Source organism: Cinclus cinclus, chromosome 5, assembly GCF_963662255.1.
Source record: "Cinclus cinclus chromosome 5, bCinCin1.1, whole genome shotgun sequence".
NCBI classification, from domain to species: domain Eukaryota; kingdom Metazoa; phylum Chordata; class Aves; order Passeriformes; family Cinclidae; genus Cinclus; species Cinclus cinclus.
In genome coordinates, this window is record NC_085050.1 from 72,099,799 (window position 1) to 72,118,836 (window position 19,038).

Genomic DNA, 19,038 nt, shown 5'->3' on the forward strand with positions numbered 1-19,038 from the left:
CACAAAAAATCCCCAAAAGCAAGCAAGGAAAAAATCCCAGTCCATTCCCCAGCAGGGACAATATCATATTCAGGGAACAGAAAGACTCACCCTGGTTTTGGCATCGATCTGCCCTCCGCGATCCAACAAGAGCTTCACCATGTTTGTGTTTCCCCTTTTGGAAGCCACATGCAGTGGGGTGATTCCATTCTACACCATGAAAAGAACAAACAATGAGCTGGATGGATCTGAAGGTGTGCAATGGGGGTGAATTTGGGTTCGGATCACAAAAAATGAGACCATCACATCGTAGAGAATAAACGAGAATGTACTAGAGCATCAGAGCTAGGCACAACACCATGTAAGCTAGAGTTAGTAGTTCCTTCCTGAGCAAGATTCCTTCTCCATTGTTCTGGGGTCCTTGAATAAAGGAAGCAGCGCACCTGCCCAAGCAGCAAACATCACATCCCCAGGGCCAGACAGATGCACAAACATGTATCAGAGTCCCAATGAGCCAATAGCCACAAAACACCGATGGCATTTCAATCACTGCAACGTACACAGAGGACACAAATGCGTCACTCCTACACAAAGGAACCTTCTTGTGTAGTGCCAAGAGCATAAAGGAGTGGTAGGCTGTGTAGGCTGAAAGTCCTTGAAAACACTTTGGGTGAGGCAAGAGGTAATGTTAGCTGCTACTCCAGATTGGAGACAGGAGGGAGTCAGTCTGGAAGGCAGAACCCTGAAGTAATTCAAAGTGTGTCTGGCAAAATTAAACAGCAGACCTGTGACCTGGGAGCTGGGTTGAGATTAACAGAGGTTTTCACTTCAAACTACGTAAGGTGCAACAGCAAAGAGACTGTATAATGCAACTCTGCAGTTCTCTACCATAAAAGAGTAGTCATGATTAATTAGTTCTTTTATTGTTGAATTTGTATAATAGCAACCAATATACTATACTTTCTGGTTTTGAAATATAGTTATATGTGAAAACATCAAATTAAAGTGGTACAGCAAATATTGGATACCGAAAAAGCCAATCAATCCTGCATCTATTTCCAGAGTACATCTGAGAAAGAGAAAAGCTGAAAGGAGGTGACACAGTAAGAGCATCAGCTTTCTGGAGCTGGCCAAAGGATCCTGCTTCCTCCAGCCGGGAATACTGGCTGTTACACAACTCCCGAGGCCTCCAGGGCATCGCACAGAGACAACCAATCAGAATTACTGCAAAAAACACATCTTAGATCCCAACATAACGTCAGCATTACTTCGCCCCGTCCTTCACTCAGCTCTGGCCCGAGCGTTACCCAAAGAAGCCCTCCCATTTCTGTAGCCACCAGAAGCAGGCAGATGAGGGGGTGAGTCCGTACCCTGGCGGTGAAGTCGACGGCAGCTCCGCGGTTCAGCAGCAGCGTGGCCACGTTGACGTTGCCATAGTGCGCGGCGATGTGCAAAGGGGTGAAGCCGCTCTGAAAAGGGAAACAGCCCTCGTTACGGACGTGGTCCCAGATGAGATCACCTAGTGAGCTACAACTTGAGTTCAAAATGCTGCCCAACTAATGCATTGCGTCCATTTTATTCAGACCATGTTCACCTATACTAGAGCACAGCCTTTCAGGCAGAGAGGCCAGTTTTCAGGTGGAAGATTATCAGAAGTGCTTCATTCTTTTGTTCCCCAAGTCAGTCCCCTGCATCAGTGGCCAAGAAGAGCAGCTTCCACCACAGAAAATATTAATCTATTAGCCATTCTTAAAGAAAATAAAACAAGTTCCTTACTACCATTTGGAAGCAACATGGGTCTTTTAGGCTGCATCTATTTGTTGGTTGGGTTGGAGAAATGACCACCCAAGTTATTGTATTCTAATTTTACTCCTCTTAGAAATATGGACAACATATTTCCTCTTGGGCTTTTTTCTGTTTGTTTCTGTTTTTTGAAAGCAGTAATTATTCAAAATGTAATTAGAGAATTCGGTTTACGTGAGAAACTACTTAGTAGCATAGTAAAAGAATTATAATTATTTATATTCATATACAATTTGGATTGCAAAGGATCTGAAGAAACTTCATAATCCGTACACCAAAAAACCCACATTTTATTTATTGTGTTTTGAAAACTAGAAGGCAAAACCTACTCCAGCTATGAGATGTAGAATCATTTGACAACATAAAAAAAGCTTACATTTTCAGAAACTAGGACAGAGAGCGAGCTTTTATTCTCGTAAGTAATTCAAGTAGAAAGGGCCTTGCTTTTGAGGTTTCCCTGAAGAGCTTTACACTGATTTGATTGGATCCTGCTGGTTGTTATAGAAAGGGAGGAATACTTCTGGCTTCTTGACTACAGCGTGCTCTCTGCTAGGTTTCCTTCCTCTCAGTATCCAAACCACCATTTTAGGCTACTCCTGGAACAAAGGAAATTGGGCACGTGCTGCCCTCCTTCAGCAGGCGCTGCAGCTCCCCTCTCCATTTCCCTCAGGGAAGAGCATGCCCGTGGAGCAGGTGCCCAGGGAAGCTGCCACCCTTCAGTTCACATCACAGCTGCCTCCTGGCAGCCTGCTCATGTGTGCACACACCAAGAGGGAAGCACCTTCCCATGGGCATGTGCATCCATAATTCATTCCCTCCTCCAGCAGAGAAATTCCATTATTCAAAAGCAGGTATTGAAACAACAATCACATTCTTGGAAATTGTTCTTTCTCCTAAAAGGGGCAGTGATCTTTTGAGAAAATCCCAGTCCAAGCCAATCAACCCCATGATTTTTAGTGGAAGTAAAAATCCATATAAGAAAAGTGTTATTTACTGCAGGTAAATTCTGAGTATGTACTGTCCCCGAGGGCTTTGCAAAACTTTATGGAAAAGACTCTAATAAGAAGAATGGGAAAAATAAGCAGATGCCCTGAACAAGTTTTTACTTAGGGGAATTTGATTATGCTTACTATTGTCAAAGATGAAAAATTAATTTTACCGTTATTCTGGCTGAGCCAGACACCCTGACTTAGTTATGCCAAGTGAGTGCATTTTCATAATTAATGAAATGAAGCTAAAAGAGCATCTTTATCCTCTTAGCTCCATTACTTGCTTCAGACTCCTTTGGACTGATGTGAATTCTCAAAAATGTCCTTCAATACTGACACCAATAAAAGGAAATTCTAAGACAAAGGATAAATAAAAATAGGTTTTTGAGTCTCAAATTTCTATGTATTAAAAAAAAAAGAGTCATAATCTTCACTTTTACTGCTAAATAATAAAGAAATATTGGCAGAGAGCAGAGAAAATAATCATAAGTAACAGAAAGAATAATTAAAAATTGTTGATCTCGGTACCTCAGTCGTCCTATTCACCATCATCTGATGCAGCATGGTTTGGGAAAAAGAGGAACAATATTAAAGACTGGCTGCAAAATGAAGAACTATGTTGCTTTTTCTGAAATGAGTTATGCTGTTAATTATGGGAAAAGCCATTCAAGCATGCATTAACTTTAAACACAACCTATGTTCCCAGGGGCAATAAACCAGCATCCTATTTAACAGGGAAGCAGTGATTCTGCTTCCGTTCCAAGGACTTCTGCTTTGTAAATAATGACAAAAAGCTGGTTACCAAAGAAATGGGAGGCACAACTAAAAAGTTGAAAAATGAGCGCTTTGTAATTACTGCGTAGCTTAACACTGCGAACTTAAAGGTGTTACTGGTGCTACTGGTGGAGCAAGCGGTCCTTCCCCACCGGAGCAGCTCCGTTTCCCCATGAGGATGCAGGGATTCAAGGCGCTGTCCCCGGGGCCGGAGCCCGCCCCGTTACCTTGGACTGCACGTCGGCGTTGTGGTCGTTCTGCAGAAGCAGCGCCGCCGACTTGGTGTCGTCCTTCCTGGCGGCGATGTGCAGCGCCGGCAGCCGCACCTTGCCCTTGGTGTCGTTCTCCAGAAGGATGGCCACCGCCTGGTTGTGTCCCTGCTGCAGTGCCACAGCCAGAGGGGTGAAACCGTCCTGGAGGGGCAGGGAACAAGGGGTGCTCAGCGCAGCCTCGGGGAGAGGCACCGCGCCCTGCACCAGCTCGGGAAGCGCATTCCCAGCTGTTTTCCACCTCTGCGCTCCATCTCCAGGGGCATGAGATTGGAGGCACAACGCTTTAACTCTTTCAAACACCTTCAAAAGGTTTCCAAACATCTGAAATGCTTTTAAAGATCTTTTGCACTTCAAAGTAGTCTTTTTTCTTAAGTCAAACGCAAGCAAAGGATCATTCTACAGCATCTCTATTAATTACTTGTCATCTTAAAATGTGCCACAAAGTATTTTTTTAGCCATTTTTTGGTAAATTTACTGAGCATTGAACAGTGTCGATGTGAAAAATATAGAGAGAATATGTTTCTGAATACCTCACATCTCTGCAAAAAGAAAGTTCATCAAATGTGTTTGCTGCTGTTCCCATTCCAAGTTACACATGAACTATGATTCAAGAAATCCAGATCATGTTTAGGAACATGATTTGAAAGAGGAAAATAACACATTATTTATCTTTTTTGGGAAAAGAAAATCAAAAAAAGCTCTTTGCTTGTCGTTGATAGCTTTAGCTTTATTTCTAAATTAGTTTAAAACTGCCTTGCTCCTCCACATGTGCCTGGGATTGCCAGTGCTCTAAAATCCATGACAACATGAGAGCAGCTTGCTCTCCTGGCCAAAGAAGTGTGGGCAACAAGATATTTCATTCTGATTTCAAACAGAACCCTCGTTCTGGTCATGCATCCTCCCCAAGCACAGGTGTGCTGTAACCACACGAGAGATGGGACAGCATTGCTTTGGAATAGGAATATGGAAAGATGAGAGAAGAGTAAAGGCCAAGTTAGGAAGGAATGAGAGCTAACATATGCTGAAAGAAACATCTGAAGAATTGCCAAGCAATTTTTCCCCTCAGTAATCTAATAACTTTCTCTCCCTTTTGCGTTGAGCTGTGGGTAGGTGCGTTGTAACGGCGATACTGCTGCGGGTTCTGCTTGTAATGGAGATTAAATTCTGTACAGTGAATTAAAAAGGGGGCAACAGCTGACAAAACAGCTGAACCGTAAAGATTATTCTGAGATCGGGGCTACATAAGGTGTTGAAATGGCTTAATGCATTTGCCTTTTGCCTCTGGGAACATGAGAACAAATCCTGGATTAGAGACTCTGAAACCGAGCTCATCCTTACTCTCCTATTTTATCTGCACATATATAAGGGTGAGAGGAAATGAAATGCCTCCAAAGGCAGAGCCAGTTTCCAGGCTTCAAAGACAAGTTCATCCATTGATTTGCATCATTTCATCTCGCACCCTTCTCTAAAAGGACACAACTCTTTCTGCATTGCCTCTGGCTGACCAAAGCTTGGAGACAGCTTTTCACTTCCTCACCTCCCACAAGGAGGGCCAGCCCTCGATGCTACACAGGAGGACCTTCTCCCTGCATTTCAGCAGCACCCACAGTTCAGGCTGCCATCCCTCCTTACTGAATGCACCATTTCTTCATCCTGTTCATGAGGTGAACTCTGGGCATACGTGAAAGCAATGCTAGCTCAGGCCTTCCTTCAGGAACAGTCCCACAATCATGGAAACCATCACCTCAGCAAGACCTGAACCTAAAACTGACCTAGTTAAGCAGTAAGGAGGTTAAGAGCCTTTACTTTACAAGCTACAGAGCGAAAATCTATCTGATAGCAGAAGATAAATTTGGAGTCAGGATCAGAGTAGGAATATATTTCATTTTTTCTCCTTTCTGCCTTTTTTACAAAGTCAGATTACAGTGCGAGTTCTGTGGATTTCTGCATTCAGAGAGAGGCCACATGAATTATAACCATCTCATCTTTAAAATTCCTGCAAATGGACTGAATTCCCAGGCAGCAGAAGTCACTGGGAGCTGGCTGCCAGCAGGTGACTGTGGGCTGCAGCAGGGCTGGGCTCATGGAGAGCCCCAGTTCCACCTGGCTCCTTCACAACAAGTGTGTTTCTGCCACGTTGCCTGGCAATCATATGGGATTTTGTATTTCAGAAAGCTGACATGCAATGTGATCACCACATCTATGAGGGGATTATTTTATGAGCTGTCATCAAATAGTACAGCATCCACTGAGAGAAGGGACGGTAAGACAGCTGTTAACACTGACAGGTTTCAAAGGAAGAAGAAGGGAACATAAATGCACCAGCATTACAAATTCATCTGCTCGTGAAGGCAATCCAGAAAGAGAAGGTTTCTGGACAGGCTAGAGGAAACAACATGAACAAAAGCTCTGGCCAGAGAGGAATTTTGCTATTGCTACTTCTCATGGCACCTCCACATCCACAGAACAAACAGGAAGATGACACACTTTGCAGCACAGAGACTGCTCACTCACTCCTTCGGCTGGAATAAAGAACATTTGGCAGAAAGAGGAAACAGAATGAGCACAGTCCTAATGACCAAGGAGTATTATCCATTGCCCCTAAACCCCCTCATATGCACAAGGAAGCTTGTGGGATTGAGGTCCTCTTGAGATAGATTCTCCTCTCCCCTGCTTAGGAGTCTCTCCTGCTTGCACAGGAGTTACTGCAGGTTTATAATCCACATCCCCAGCTAATACCATCCTTCTGCCTATTTACACCCACGTGGTCCAGCAGTAGAAATAAAGTGTGGGTGGAGAAAACAGCTTGCCAAGCTCATTGATGAAATCCTTGTTAGCCATTTGGTTTCAAATTTACTCTGGTCACAGCTAATAATGAATACTCACAAGTTACACCAAGTCACAGCAGAGCCTCAGAATCAGTGTAACTTAGGGGAATAGCAGCAAGAGCCTGGAGCAGTTGACCTCCCAAGTGGTTCTGTGAACCCAGCACCACAGAGAGCCTCACCACTTCTAAATTCAACTAAAATCCCCAAGATCCAGGCTCTGGATTAATGACTGGACTTGATCTGAGAGCTCTATTCCAACCTAAAGAACCCTGTGATTCTGAAAGGAAGCTTGCTAACACCTGTTGATGACAATTGATACAGGTAAGTCCTCTGGACACAGCACACAAAGCTCTGGCTTCAAGTGATCTGAACACAGAGGCAGAGAAAAATATGAGAAAACCCCCTCACCTCGGTAGCTGTGCTTTGGTTGGCTCCATTCTCCAGGAGATATTTCACCACCTCAATGTGGTTCTCTTGAGCTGCCATGTACAAAGGAGTAAAGCCATTCTAGGAAGGACACAGGAAAAAACAGCGTCACGTGGAAATGATATGTACCAACAACAACAAACCACAAATGGGTACAGAGCTAAAAATGCATTTGTGTTCTTGTAATTGAATGCAAGAAGAACAGCCTTGTATTTCTCCCTTAATACAGTTGTGTTCAATGCCATTTAAACCCACAGAAGTCTCCACGCTTTCACACTCATTTTCTTCTGACATATTTTAAGGGAGCAATGGACACACTAAATATTAATTCAGCTGTTCCTTGCTGATACTGTTCAGGGATGTAAAGCTGGCAATGAAGTTTTATGAAAGCTGACAGGAAAGCAAGAGTTTCCTCCATTTATTACATTTACTTAACCAAAGACATCATCCCCTGGAGCCCATGAAGTCCATGCCTTCTGACAAACTCAGAAGAGATGGAAAAGGCTTAACATTATACATAAAATTTTGTAATACATAAAACATTGCAAGGCATCCAACATAAAGGAACTCACCCTTCCAAAGGAACAACTCCATTTCTGACCACACAACAGGTTCAGTTATCATTTAATTAAAAACATACATTAAAATTACCCACATTTATTAAAATTACTTTCTCTGAATAAAACATAATTTAAAAAACTTTTTCTAAATCAGTCAACTTGCACTAGAGACATGAGTTTTTTCTTCACAATAAATTATTTTCATGCAAACAATTGTAATTAATTACCTACAAAATCTTGATGAAAAAAGTGAGTTGCCTGATCAATAGTTTATTTCTAAGATGACCTCAGAAAATTCTTCAATATTCTATAGATTACTATGTAACATAAGAGACACAATCACCTATACTTCTGTCTTGAAATGTCATTTTAACTTGAAAATAAGCCGTAAACCATACTTCAAACATGCAATTTATTTGGTTTTTTATTATCTTGTGTGCTGTCATAATGAATGATAGCGTCGTGCATTCACACAAGCAATCAGGATTAATACAAATATATGATAAACAAAAACCTTGTTTCAGAGAAGCCAGTATTATTCTTTCTAGGAAACCTGCTGTGGAAACATGGCAATAATTTTCTAATTAATTGAAATCTCATTTTTCAATCACTAGATAATACAGAGACTGTAGAACTGATTCTACAACCCCCGTCTGTGTTTACAAATGTGGAGGACTGTGCAGGCAATAAACATAATTAATGTTGTGGATGTCATACGGTATCTCTTATAAAAGTTGCAGCAAATATTTTAATGATGCTTTGCACTATATTTTGCCATTTCCATCGACAATCTTGGGACACAGAATAAAAAAGTGCACCCAGAGGACACTTAACAGCAGTTCAGTGCCAAAACTGGGGAAATGTATTTTGAGTGGCTTCGCACAGGAGTCTGTTACTATCCAATATTCTCAGAAATCATTCAATTTATGGAGTCTTATTGTAGTCACAGATAGTATGAACAACATAGTCTGCAAGTCCATCAAACCACAGGATCATCATTTGAAACTGTTCAAAAGACCTGGAAAAGTAATTTAGTAGGGAGAAACACAAGTTTCTGCACTACTGCCAGAAAAATAAACTCACAGGGAATGACAAGTTAGAGAAGAATTCTGCAGAAAAGGCCCTGAAGGTCACAGCAGTCTTCCAGAGACTGGTCACTGGTCAAGAAGCTCATTCTGCTGTAATAAAGACAACCCTTACGCTGACATAAAAATGCATTTCCTTAGGGAAGCTATCTTCCTTTGAGGAAAGGTTAATAAATGGATATGTTCCAGCTAGAAAGGGCAAAGTGAATGAAAAGAGTCTTTAAAGGGGAAGGGGAAGGTCTGTTCTGCATGATCGTGATGACTAAAACAAAACAAAAAAAAAAAAAAAACAAAAAAAAAAAAAAAAAAAAAAAACAAAAAAAAGCAAACAAAAAAAACCAGAGTATACAAGTCTGCTGGAAGGAAAATTCAGGTTAAACATCAAGAAAAGCCTCTTAACAATAAGGTCAGGGTGATGGGCAGCTTTCTTCCTCCCAGATCACTGCTAAAACCAGGCAGCAGACTGGAGGGACACAGAGCTCAGCCCTCTGGGGCAGGAGCTGGGGAGTCAGGGACCTCTGGTGTCCCAGCTGCTCCTCAGACAGCTCTTAGCAGGGAGGGGGGGATAGGAGATCCCATCATCACATAAAACGAAGGAAGGCTGCTCACTGAGTAACTGGGAAGGTGCAGGGGATGGCCAAGCAGAGGCATGAGCTGGCAGAGGGAGTGAGGAACAGGTTGGGTTCTTTTCCACTGCAATTGTAGGGAACAGCACAGAGGAACCTGCAGGTAACCGAGCTGGCTCACTGCTCCAGCTCTCCTCCCCACTCTGGAAAGATCCAGCGTGGCAAACTATGAGGGATAACCCGTAGTACTTTTCCACGCACCTCATCAGCATTTTAATGGTAAAGTCTAATCTTTCAAATGTGATACATGCCATTTGCAAAATCCTTCTAGCTCGGAATATCACAGGATAACACCCACTGAATTGGGTGAATACAGCAATTTTCAAGACACAGTAAGTCAATTTACTTAAAAGCTTTGAAGAATCTAATTTTTTTTAATCAACTCAAGTCCCTGGTTCTGGAACAGAACTAGGACAATAAATCCTGGATTAGGAGACTATAAACAACACGTGCATGACTTCATGGCCTCTTAATACCAAGAAATACTAAATGTTTTTCTACACAAAGGTGCAGAAGAGTACTCTACCATACCTGTGCTATAATCACACCTGAAACTACAGCAATTAGTATGAAGAAAATTCTTGCACATCAAGTCATAGCATCTTTGTTTTCCTTCAGGCTTTATTAGTCTCAAACTACTGTATATATTTTGTTGAAACCCGTCTCATTTTGGGAATTACAACATGCTAAGAGCTACGTGCAAAACTGCCTTTACCAGACATGCTGGAAAAGATTCCCCTGAATTTCTCCCCCTGGCAAGGTCAAGCCTGACTTTGCTGGCAGGGAGAAATCTGCTTTCTCAGTCTGCTTTCAGTGAAGCTCTGGTTTCAGAGCTTCTAATTGCAGTGCCCCCAACTGCAACAGTCCTGGCCCTTGGCCAGGAGACTCCTATTTTAGGATTCCCAATATGCCTGCTCTCCTTGGCAGAGCTTTGCTCAGTGGGATTACGTGCTAGCCCTGCTGGAGCTCTTCCTTCTCCTCTGGCCACTGGACCCCAGGTGTTCCATCCTCCTCCCACCCACATGCTTTCTATGATGTGTCTGTCTGTCTCCTTCACAGCAAGTTTCTCTCGCTCAGCCAGTCCTGCATTTCCTGAATGGAAATGCCCACAAAAACCAGACCCTTCCTTTCATTACCTTTCCTTTTGTCAATCTAAAATCCCCTTACCCATTTCTCATCATTTAGTTGCTAAGATCTGTACACCAAAACTTCAGCAGTCTATTCTGCTTCTAGAGCTATGTCAAAGCTCAAAATCCCTTAGCTCCACAAACTAAAGAAAACATTTTCCCATTCTGTTTCACTGTCCCAAAGTGTCTCCTGCTGCATCCATGCCATACTGGGAAATTATTCTCCATGGCCATACTGCAAGGGAGACTGACCTCTCCCATTAGCATGTGGAATGGGACTCAGCAAGTTTATCGTGCCAATGGTGGACACTTTTTATTTCAACACCTTTCTCTTCAGTTTATTATTCCATACCACCCAGAATTAAAGCAAGAATACCAACTGTGACCTGGAAAAGGAGAAATGCCATATTTACATTTTTCTTTCCTGTAAAGACCAGCTGTGCTATCATGTTCTGTCTGTATGTTTAGATTTGGTGCATCATTTGAAAAATTGAAATTAACTGTGTAATGATACATAACATTCATTTCCCAACAATGGTTTCATCAGAGTATTCCTGTTAAGGACAGAATACTCCAATTTCATTACCCTGACAAATGTGTACTGCAAGATGTTTACTGCTATAATATAAAGTCAGAATGAGAAATTATCATTAAACAGAGCATATTTCATACTCCATTCTTTCTACTACATTCACTGATTCACTGGTTAATTGGAGAAAATTAGTAGCTCTCAAATGATTCTTCAAGCTATTAATGTAAACTGGCAATTCTATATATATGACTCAAAATTTGTATCATTAAATTGTCCCCAAGCCCTAATGAAGAAGAGAGGCTGAAGAAGTAGAAGGATTATTAGAGTATTGAGAAAATCATGCAGTTCTATAGCTTGGTAGTGGTTTATTTCATGGCAGGCTTTCAAGGAACCAAGGTTCCTTTTTGTATGCAGCACTGAAGATTTAGCTGTGGACTTCAGTGTACATAAACCTACAGTATGCATATATACCTTATGTTCACACATATATATATATGAGTATATATCTTTTTTTCATACTGATAAGAAAGAGAAAATAGAGACATATAATCACTCCATTTTGCCTACTTGAAGAAGATTAATGAGAGTTAGTAACATATCCTTTGACTACATAGTTACCATAAACCCAGATGAACACAACTACTTTATATTATTTTATAGGCCTCCAGAAACTGTTTGAGACTGTATTAGATGAGAGAGATTATCAGGAAAGAGGAGAAAGCTGGCACCTGATGCAATGGTGTACATACAAATGCTCATTTCTACTTGGTTTTACTCAATAGAAACAGATACTGACATGCAAGATGAGACAAGAGTGAGACAAGCTCAGATTATTCATCAAAGAGCTCACACATATTAGAAAGTCTGTGTGTCATGGCCCTGTGCTAAAATGTTTTATGCATTAAGATGATGATCACTTGGGGGTCTTCAAGTTCAAGACCTGTTTCAGGGTTTTTTTCCGTTTCTCAGAATCCTGCTCCACCTCAACAAGAACAGAAAGCTCCTGACTTAAATCTTTTTTCAGCAACAGAGAATTAGTGTTCCTGTTTTCCCCTACTTTCCACTGGTACCAGTCTAAACCAGTGACACCTATGCCTCACCATAACAGCTCTACCTTAAGCCACTGCTTCCCTCATCCCAGGAGCCAAGAATCTTTACAGGAGAGGAAATACCTCCAACAAAGGTTCTTCCCTCTCAAACAGCAGAATGTTATGCACAGGAGGAAAAGAACAGAAACAGTGGGCACAAACAGAGCATGGCTTTTTTACTGTGAGGGGAACCAAGCACTGGCACAGGTCACCAGAGAGGCTGTGGAGTCACCAGGCTTGGAAATACTCAAAAACCAGGACACGTTCCTGGGCAGCCAGCTGTGGATAACCTTGCTTGGGCAGAGGAGGAGACAAGATGGGCCCCAGAGGTGTCTTCCATCCTCAGCCCTTCTGGGACTCAGTGAAAAAAATTCTCCAACAATCCAAGCAATAAACAAATTGTAATCAATGAAATATGAGGGTGACAAATAAATGCAATCTGCAAGCTAAATTCAAAGTACACATCTTGACAGAACCATCAATATCACAATTCTGGGAACTTTGCTCAGTGCATTACGCTCAGAGCATTATTTTCAGACAACCTATAAATAAACTCTTCATAAGAGGATTATATCTGAGCAAGAGACATTCTCTGTATAAAAGGGTGAATTAAGGATAGACCAAGGTACCTATGTTAATTTTTTGAAGTCCCTTTTTTGTTGCTTTAAGCTGACATCAAAATCCAGGATTTTAACACAGCAGTGATTTTAACAATTAGTTACCTTTGTATTTCTTTTCCATTACAATATATTTTCCATGAAGTAGATAATCCATACTCTTGTTCATTTAAAAAATCTCATAAATAATTGAACTCTGATACCTATATTTACAGTCAATCTAACAGCAACCATGAAATTTGTAATGATAAGGGTATAAGATAAAGTGATAAAGGAAAATTAATATAATTTAATTTTGAGGTGCCTAAGGAATATCACTTTGCCATACAGTCAACAGAAAGTGGGCTACTCTGAAGAAAGGTTGGGCATATCCAAATCAAGAACTCCTATATCCACATTATGAGAGAGATCCAGTAAAAACACCTTTTAGAGACACCCGCGACCAAATGAAATGCTGTGGATTACTGATGAGACCACCACATGTTTTCAGAGCAGACTTTTCCTCCATGCTTCCAAGTGAGCAGTACATTATACATTCACTTGTCTGGCCCATCAATTCCTTTTATAACAAAGTTGGAAAGCGCCAGTCAGGATGACACAGAGATTACATCTAATTATCTGTGCACACAGAAATGCTGGATGTAGAGTGGTACATTCCTAAGGGGAAAGCAAGCTACTGTATTCTGACCAGCAAGTGTCAGCCAATCATTTAGGTGACAATTCTTGCATCCATCACACATGGCAGATGCTGAGGCCCACAGAGACACATAGATCCAAGATGAGCAAAGTAGCCAGAAACAAGATAAGAATTACTGGATTTAGGAAGGTTTAGACCTAAACTGGTCTAAACAGTTAAACAACAACAACAACAAAAAATTAAGAGTATTTACATGTTTGAGACAACAGATTATAAACTAACTTGTAATAAAAATTTCTTTTTTAAATGTAGTGACACAGAAGCCTACGCTGAAAATAGCACCACCTCTTCAGCTGTCCCACTAATTCCCTAGCAATATAAATAGTGTTTGCCACTCTACACTTACACCACAGCAATAATGACAAAGCCTATGGATAAATGATGCCGCGTGGGCTGAGATAAACTTGGCAAGTTCATTCATGAGCGATCACCCAGGACTCCAAGAGCAGCACTACGTTTATGACACCTGCTGCCTCTCCACTGCAAGGCCCCTCTCTTGGGAAGTCTGAGTCGAAGTCACTTCCGAGCCCAGATGCTGAATTTAAAGAGCACAAATATTCTATTTCATCAGCTTCAAATATCACATTTTTTTCCTTAATAACAGCAAAGTAATAACAGGGCCTGAAACACAGCCAGGCAGAAATCAAGACGTTCCACGCTCTGGAAATGGCATTCTTACACCAAGGGAGCTAATAGAAATGGAGCTGATGGAGAATAATGGGATGAGAACAGACTGGTCATGCACAAGAAAACACCACCTTGGAACTGGGCATAGGTGAGGGCCCAAAGGCTCAGTCAGGGAAGAGTCCTGGATTTGAATCTGGGCACTCATCCAAAAGTGCATTTGGGGTTTGCCTTCTGAAACATGGTAAGGGAAGAGCAGTCCTGAAAGCATCCATTTATTTTGTGTGGCTGAGGGCTGGAAGGAAGACAATATTGCACTAGAACAAAAAAAAACATGCTCCTATTTATTTGGTTGTGGCTCACTCATCCCCACACTCATAAATATAGATGGCCAGCATTTGCACTGCCTGGTTCTCACAGTCACCACTGCGTCATGCCAGCAGGGGAGAAATGTGGTGTGTTGGTTTGCTGAGCCCTTACCCTTCCGATGGCATGCTGATTTCCTGCAGTCTCCTAAACCTAATATATTCCAAGAGTAACCATTATCAACTGAAAAAAAAAACATTTCTTGTCTCAGTCAGAATCTTTCCATCTGGACCATTCATCCTTTCATAGCAGTAAATTCAAAGAATGGACTAAAACACATACTGCAATTTTTTTTGTTTGTTTTCAGTCTTTGCTAAAATATTTGGGTTTTTTCATTCTTCTTAATATATTATTTTGTATACATATCTCAAAATCCATATAATCCTCCAGAAGGCATTTCTTCCCTTTTTCTTCCCTCCAGTGAAAAAGCAATGGGCCTGGCCCTTTATTACATTAGCAATGACCAGCTGTTGCTCAATGACTCCTCTTGATACACAGCAGCTAAAGACCTTCCTCTCTAAATATATTGATATAAAAGCAGAAAGTCCAGTTGGTGGAATTAAAACCTTTTGTCGTAATGGAGCAGCAAATACTCAGCCAAAAGTGCTCCATTCCAAAGGTTAGATTATCCTTACAACCCGTGGGGGGAGCAATCCCTGGTAAAGCAAATCCTAGGGCATCCTGACAGAGACAAGCTGATCACTTCTCTGAGAACCACCTAAATCCTCCCTTTGCTTTTGTGGTAACATGGAACGTGGATGCTCACGGAGCTCCTATCGCTCCTTTTGGGAGCGCACATAGAGGCTGGAAACGTGCTGCTCTAAGGATTGCTTCCATCTGCTGAGAAGCCTGGGTAAGAATGCTCCAGGAGTCACAACTCTGGCCTCTCCTGTATGTTGACCTAGGAAGTGGTGTCCATAACAGGGGCAAACTTCAGCAAAAATATTTCTTGGCTAATGTGTTCCCAATGCGCTTAGAGCAGGATGTCGAGGAAAAGAAACCAGAGGGCTTTTAAATAACACAATCAGCTTGGGGGAGGACTGTTTTATCTAATCCTTGCTCTCTGTATCTGGGTCACTTGAAATAATCTGATGATTAAAAGGTAGCTCCTCTGTTTGTAAGGGCTGCTATACAAAACAGTGGTGAAAACATGGGGAACATGTTCCTTTGTAAACTCAGTAGCAGGAATTTTAAAATTTAAGGGAATCACTTCTTTCTTAGGTGACTCCAGGGTATGACAGTTCCTTAGAGTTCACAAACATGAGCATTGTATTTCCTCATTTTGCCTTCTACTTTCCACCTTTGCACCTCAATCAGTCGACACTTGTCAAGCACCTCATCCTATGAGGCACAACTCTCCACAGGAGGCTTTACCTGACCTTATCTGGAATGGAAGAATGTCAGGATGGACCCATTCCCCACGGAAGGCATGGTGAGGACAGGTCAGCATCAATGCTGCAGGGAGAGTTTCCAGGTACACTCAGTAAAGAGGATTGCTGCAGTCAGGCTATCAGCACCTCTGGAAGGCTGAATTCCAGCCATCGGACAGGTATCTCTGACGCTTGTACAGGAGACAGATGGTCCAGGATGACTTAAAGAGAAAGCAACAGGGGCAAAGAAATTTATCAAAGGAAAGGGCAGGACTGACTAAATCTGGTGATATTTCTTCCCATCAGGCAAGAAGCTCAAGAACTCGCATAAGAATTCCTAATATGTCAAAAAATGGAGATCTCATTGAGAGGAAGAGCACACAAAATAGTTACTTTTCTAATGCACAAGCAATAACTAGAAGTAGGTTTGGGATAAAGAGATGAAAAGGGCTCAGTGAAAACGTGTGATGGGGGCATGGGTGTGGGTGGGTGTGACAGAAGTGAATGGCAAATTCCACTTGCACGGGTCTGCCTGATGGAACATTCCAATGCTCCCTGAAGACTTTGCCTGAATTTCCCACCGAAATTCAGAAGTACCTAGAGGATCACCCACCCAAGTGAATACGTAGTTCAGCAGGTATGACATCAATCATCAGTCCACGGGACGGACCCTGTTCTGCTCTGCAAGGAAACACAAAGCTCAAAGCAACAGCCTGGAACACCCCGGTGGACGCGTTACCCACTGTGAAATCTCGTTCATTACCATCCCTGTATTATCAACAAGTGCAGCCTGGTTAAATCTACACAGGACTAAGATTGTGGTCAAATCAAGGAGAGAAATTCCAGAAATCAATTTTTACCTTATGACACCCATCTAGATCTGCTCACTGAACTGTGTGTGGAGTCAACCAAGCAAATTGATACTCATTACATAAATACACTTACTACTTAATATTTGTAGCAAAAGACACTTCTAACTACGCCAAAAAATTCCACACTTGTCCAGCTCTAGGGGGAAATATGCCAGCAAAGAGCAGCATCTTGTAGATCTTTGGCCATTCTGGGTGTGCCCTAGTCCCAGCCTTTGCCTGAAACATGCTCCAGGAAGATGTGAGCTCTCAAACGGTACACACGCAATTGGAAGTGGAATCACTCAATTAGCAATCACTGTGCATTTAAGCTTTGCATCAAAATGGAAATTACTTCTCTAAAAATAGCAGAGATGACATGTTAGCTCAAAAGGAACAGAGTTTTTAAAAGAGGAAGATGAACAAAATAACAGCACTGAAGGCCAACATAAAGCTGAAGGGCAAAGCAAAGTAATCTAATAGAAACCCAAAATCGATAAATTCAGAGTCCAGAATGCTTAACAGCCTCAGATAGCACAGATGGAGTTTGTAATGCCAGTGGTTACAGTGGGTTTAATAGCATTTCCTGAGATAATTCTGTTACTTTGCTGTTACAAGGAACTGGAAAATGAGTGTGGTGTTTCAGATGTCACTGCCTGTAAGTTTTGATAAAAGCCAGTGGTTTTATGCAATTTAATGGAGAAAATGGAAGAAAAAACAATAAACTGAACAAGCTTGAGTTGCAACTACTCCTTTATCTACCAGTTCACCATCAGAGAAGAAATTTTGTCACTATGGGAAATTGTCATCACTGAAAATGAGAATGACCTTGACAGATACTGAATTCTTTAAAGAGGAAGTGATGCAGCAACCAGAGGAACTCTCCAGGCACTAAATCACTACCAGCAAATGGCATTTCACAGGGGCCTAAAAAAATAAAGTGTGAAATAACAGAGGTTCAGAGGAGAAGATGCAGTACACCCTCAATAGCAACAACTTCTGCTAAAAGATTTAATGGTGACAATATGGTGCCTATTTTTAAAAAGGGAATTGCGGGAAAACAGAAAAATTAGAAGTTGAGCATTTATATAACTCATTCATTGAGTGAGTTCTAATTTCTCAATAATTTTTTATTCCATTTTACCTTTAATTCATATTTTTGTTAATTTCTCACTTTTTCAATAAAGCTCTTTCCAGATATATTTTTCTTCTGTTTTTTCATCATTGACATGTTTCTAGACAAGAAAACCTAAGTTTTTGAGAACTCAAGCACATTCAGTTCAGTAATTCTTTTTCCTTTTATCCTACCTTCATATTTTTCTTTTTTGAGCAGCTGTACTTAGGTATACTTGAACCTTGCTTCATCTGTTATCACAAACCGCATGTCTATTCTTTATTAATTTTGGAGTTTCTGGGGTTTTTTTGTTTTTTTGTTTTTTTTCTCTGTAGCATTTACTTTCTGTTCTATGTGATTCTTGACACATCAATGCAACCTTGAGCAGAAAGGCAGCATTCATCAGCTTCATTCCAATCATGGAGAGTAAAGAAGTTAACTTTATAATTAAGGGACACCTTCCACTGGAACGTCTCCTTTAGGCAGTGGCAGCAAGAGCCTCTGAAGCTCAGCAGCATCTCCTGCCTGAAGCAGCTGTTACCCATCTTACCCATCTCACCTGGGACAGTACAGCAGGCCACAAAGACACAACCCAAAGGCCCCAGAGCTGGATGACACTGCACTAAGGACTCCTGCTCCTGGCCAAGTCAACAGGACTTGTTTAATTAAGGCATCAAGGCACAAAGGCAGGACATCTGCATGCCAGCAGTTCCAATCCATCCTGCCTGGAGGCCACCAGTGAGCAGCAGTGGGGAAAATGTCCTCCATCAGATTAACTCAACTAAGTCAAGTAGCAAACGCCTGCTAACAGCTCTGTGTTCTTTACACAAAGCCTCCAATGCTAACAATAAATGTCTTTAAAACTATAATAATAAAAAAGGTAATACCTGTGAACACATTTTCCAATTCTAACTGGATTTTCTTTTTTTTTTTAATTTAGAACACCTCACTTATTTTTTTTCAGGAAAAAACGTAAGGAAGACTTTTTGAGGAATAACGCTTCATGAAAGTATTATCTTTAACAATTATTTCTCTTACCATGCTCAAGACATTAAAGATATTTTTGTCTTCTAATACACATGAAAAAACTGATAAATACATGAAGAAATCACGAACTTGTTCATTATGAAAGGAGTTAGCTAAATTTTTGAACAAAGGAAGTGCATTTCTTATCTTTAATGGGAATAGTGCATGGAGAGCAACTGACCATCAGCTGCCCTGAGACAGCTGCTCCATCATTTTGGGCAAAAAGCATAAAAAAGAATACAGTTTTAAAATCTTGGAGTCAGGCAACTTAAAGTACTTTACAGTTT

General features: G+C 41.3%; 1 protein-coding gene across 1 annotated transcript in view; it reads right to left on the reverse strand.

The window, feature by feature from the left end:
* Positions 1-19,038, reverse strand: part of ANK2 (ankyrin 2) — a 179,390-nt gene that overhangs the window by 84,922 nt on the left and 75,430 nt on the right. The window contains exons 5-9 of the mRNA XM_062493159.1: positions 7,054-7,152; positions 3,773-3,958; positions 3,300-3,323; positions 1,350-1,448; positions 91-189 (exon numbers count right to left, since the gene is read on the reverse strand). Of these exons, the coding sequence (XP_062349143.1) occupies positions 91-189; positions 1,350-1,448; positions 3,300-3,323; positions 3,773-3,958; positions 7,054-7,152 (507 nt within the window). The remainder of the gene's footprint in view (positions 1-90; positions 190-1,349; positions 1,449-3,299; positions 3,324-3,772; positions 3,959-7,053; positions 7,153-19,038) is intronic.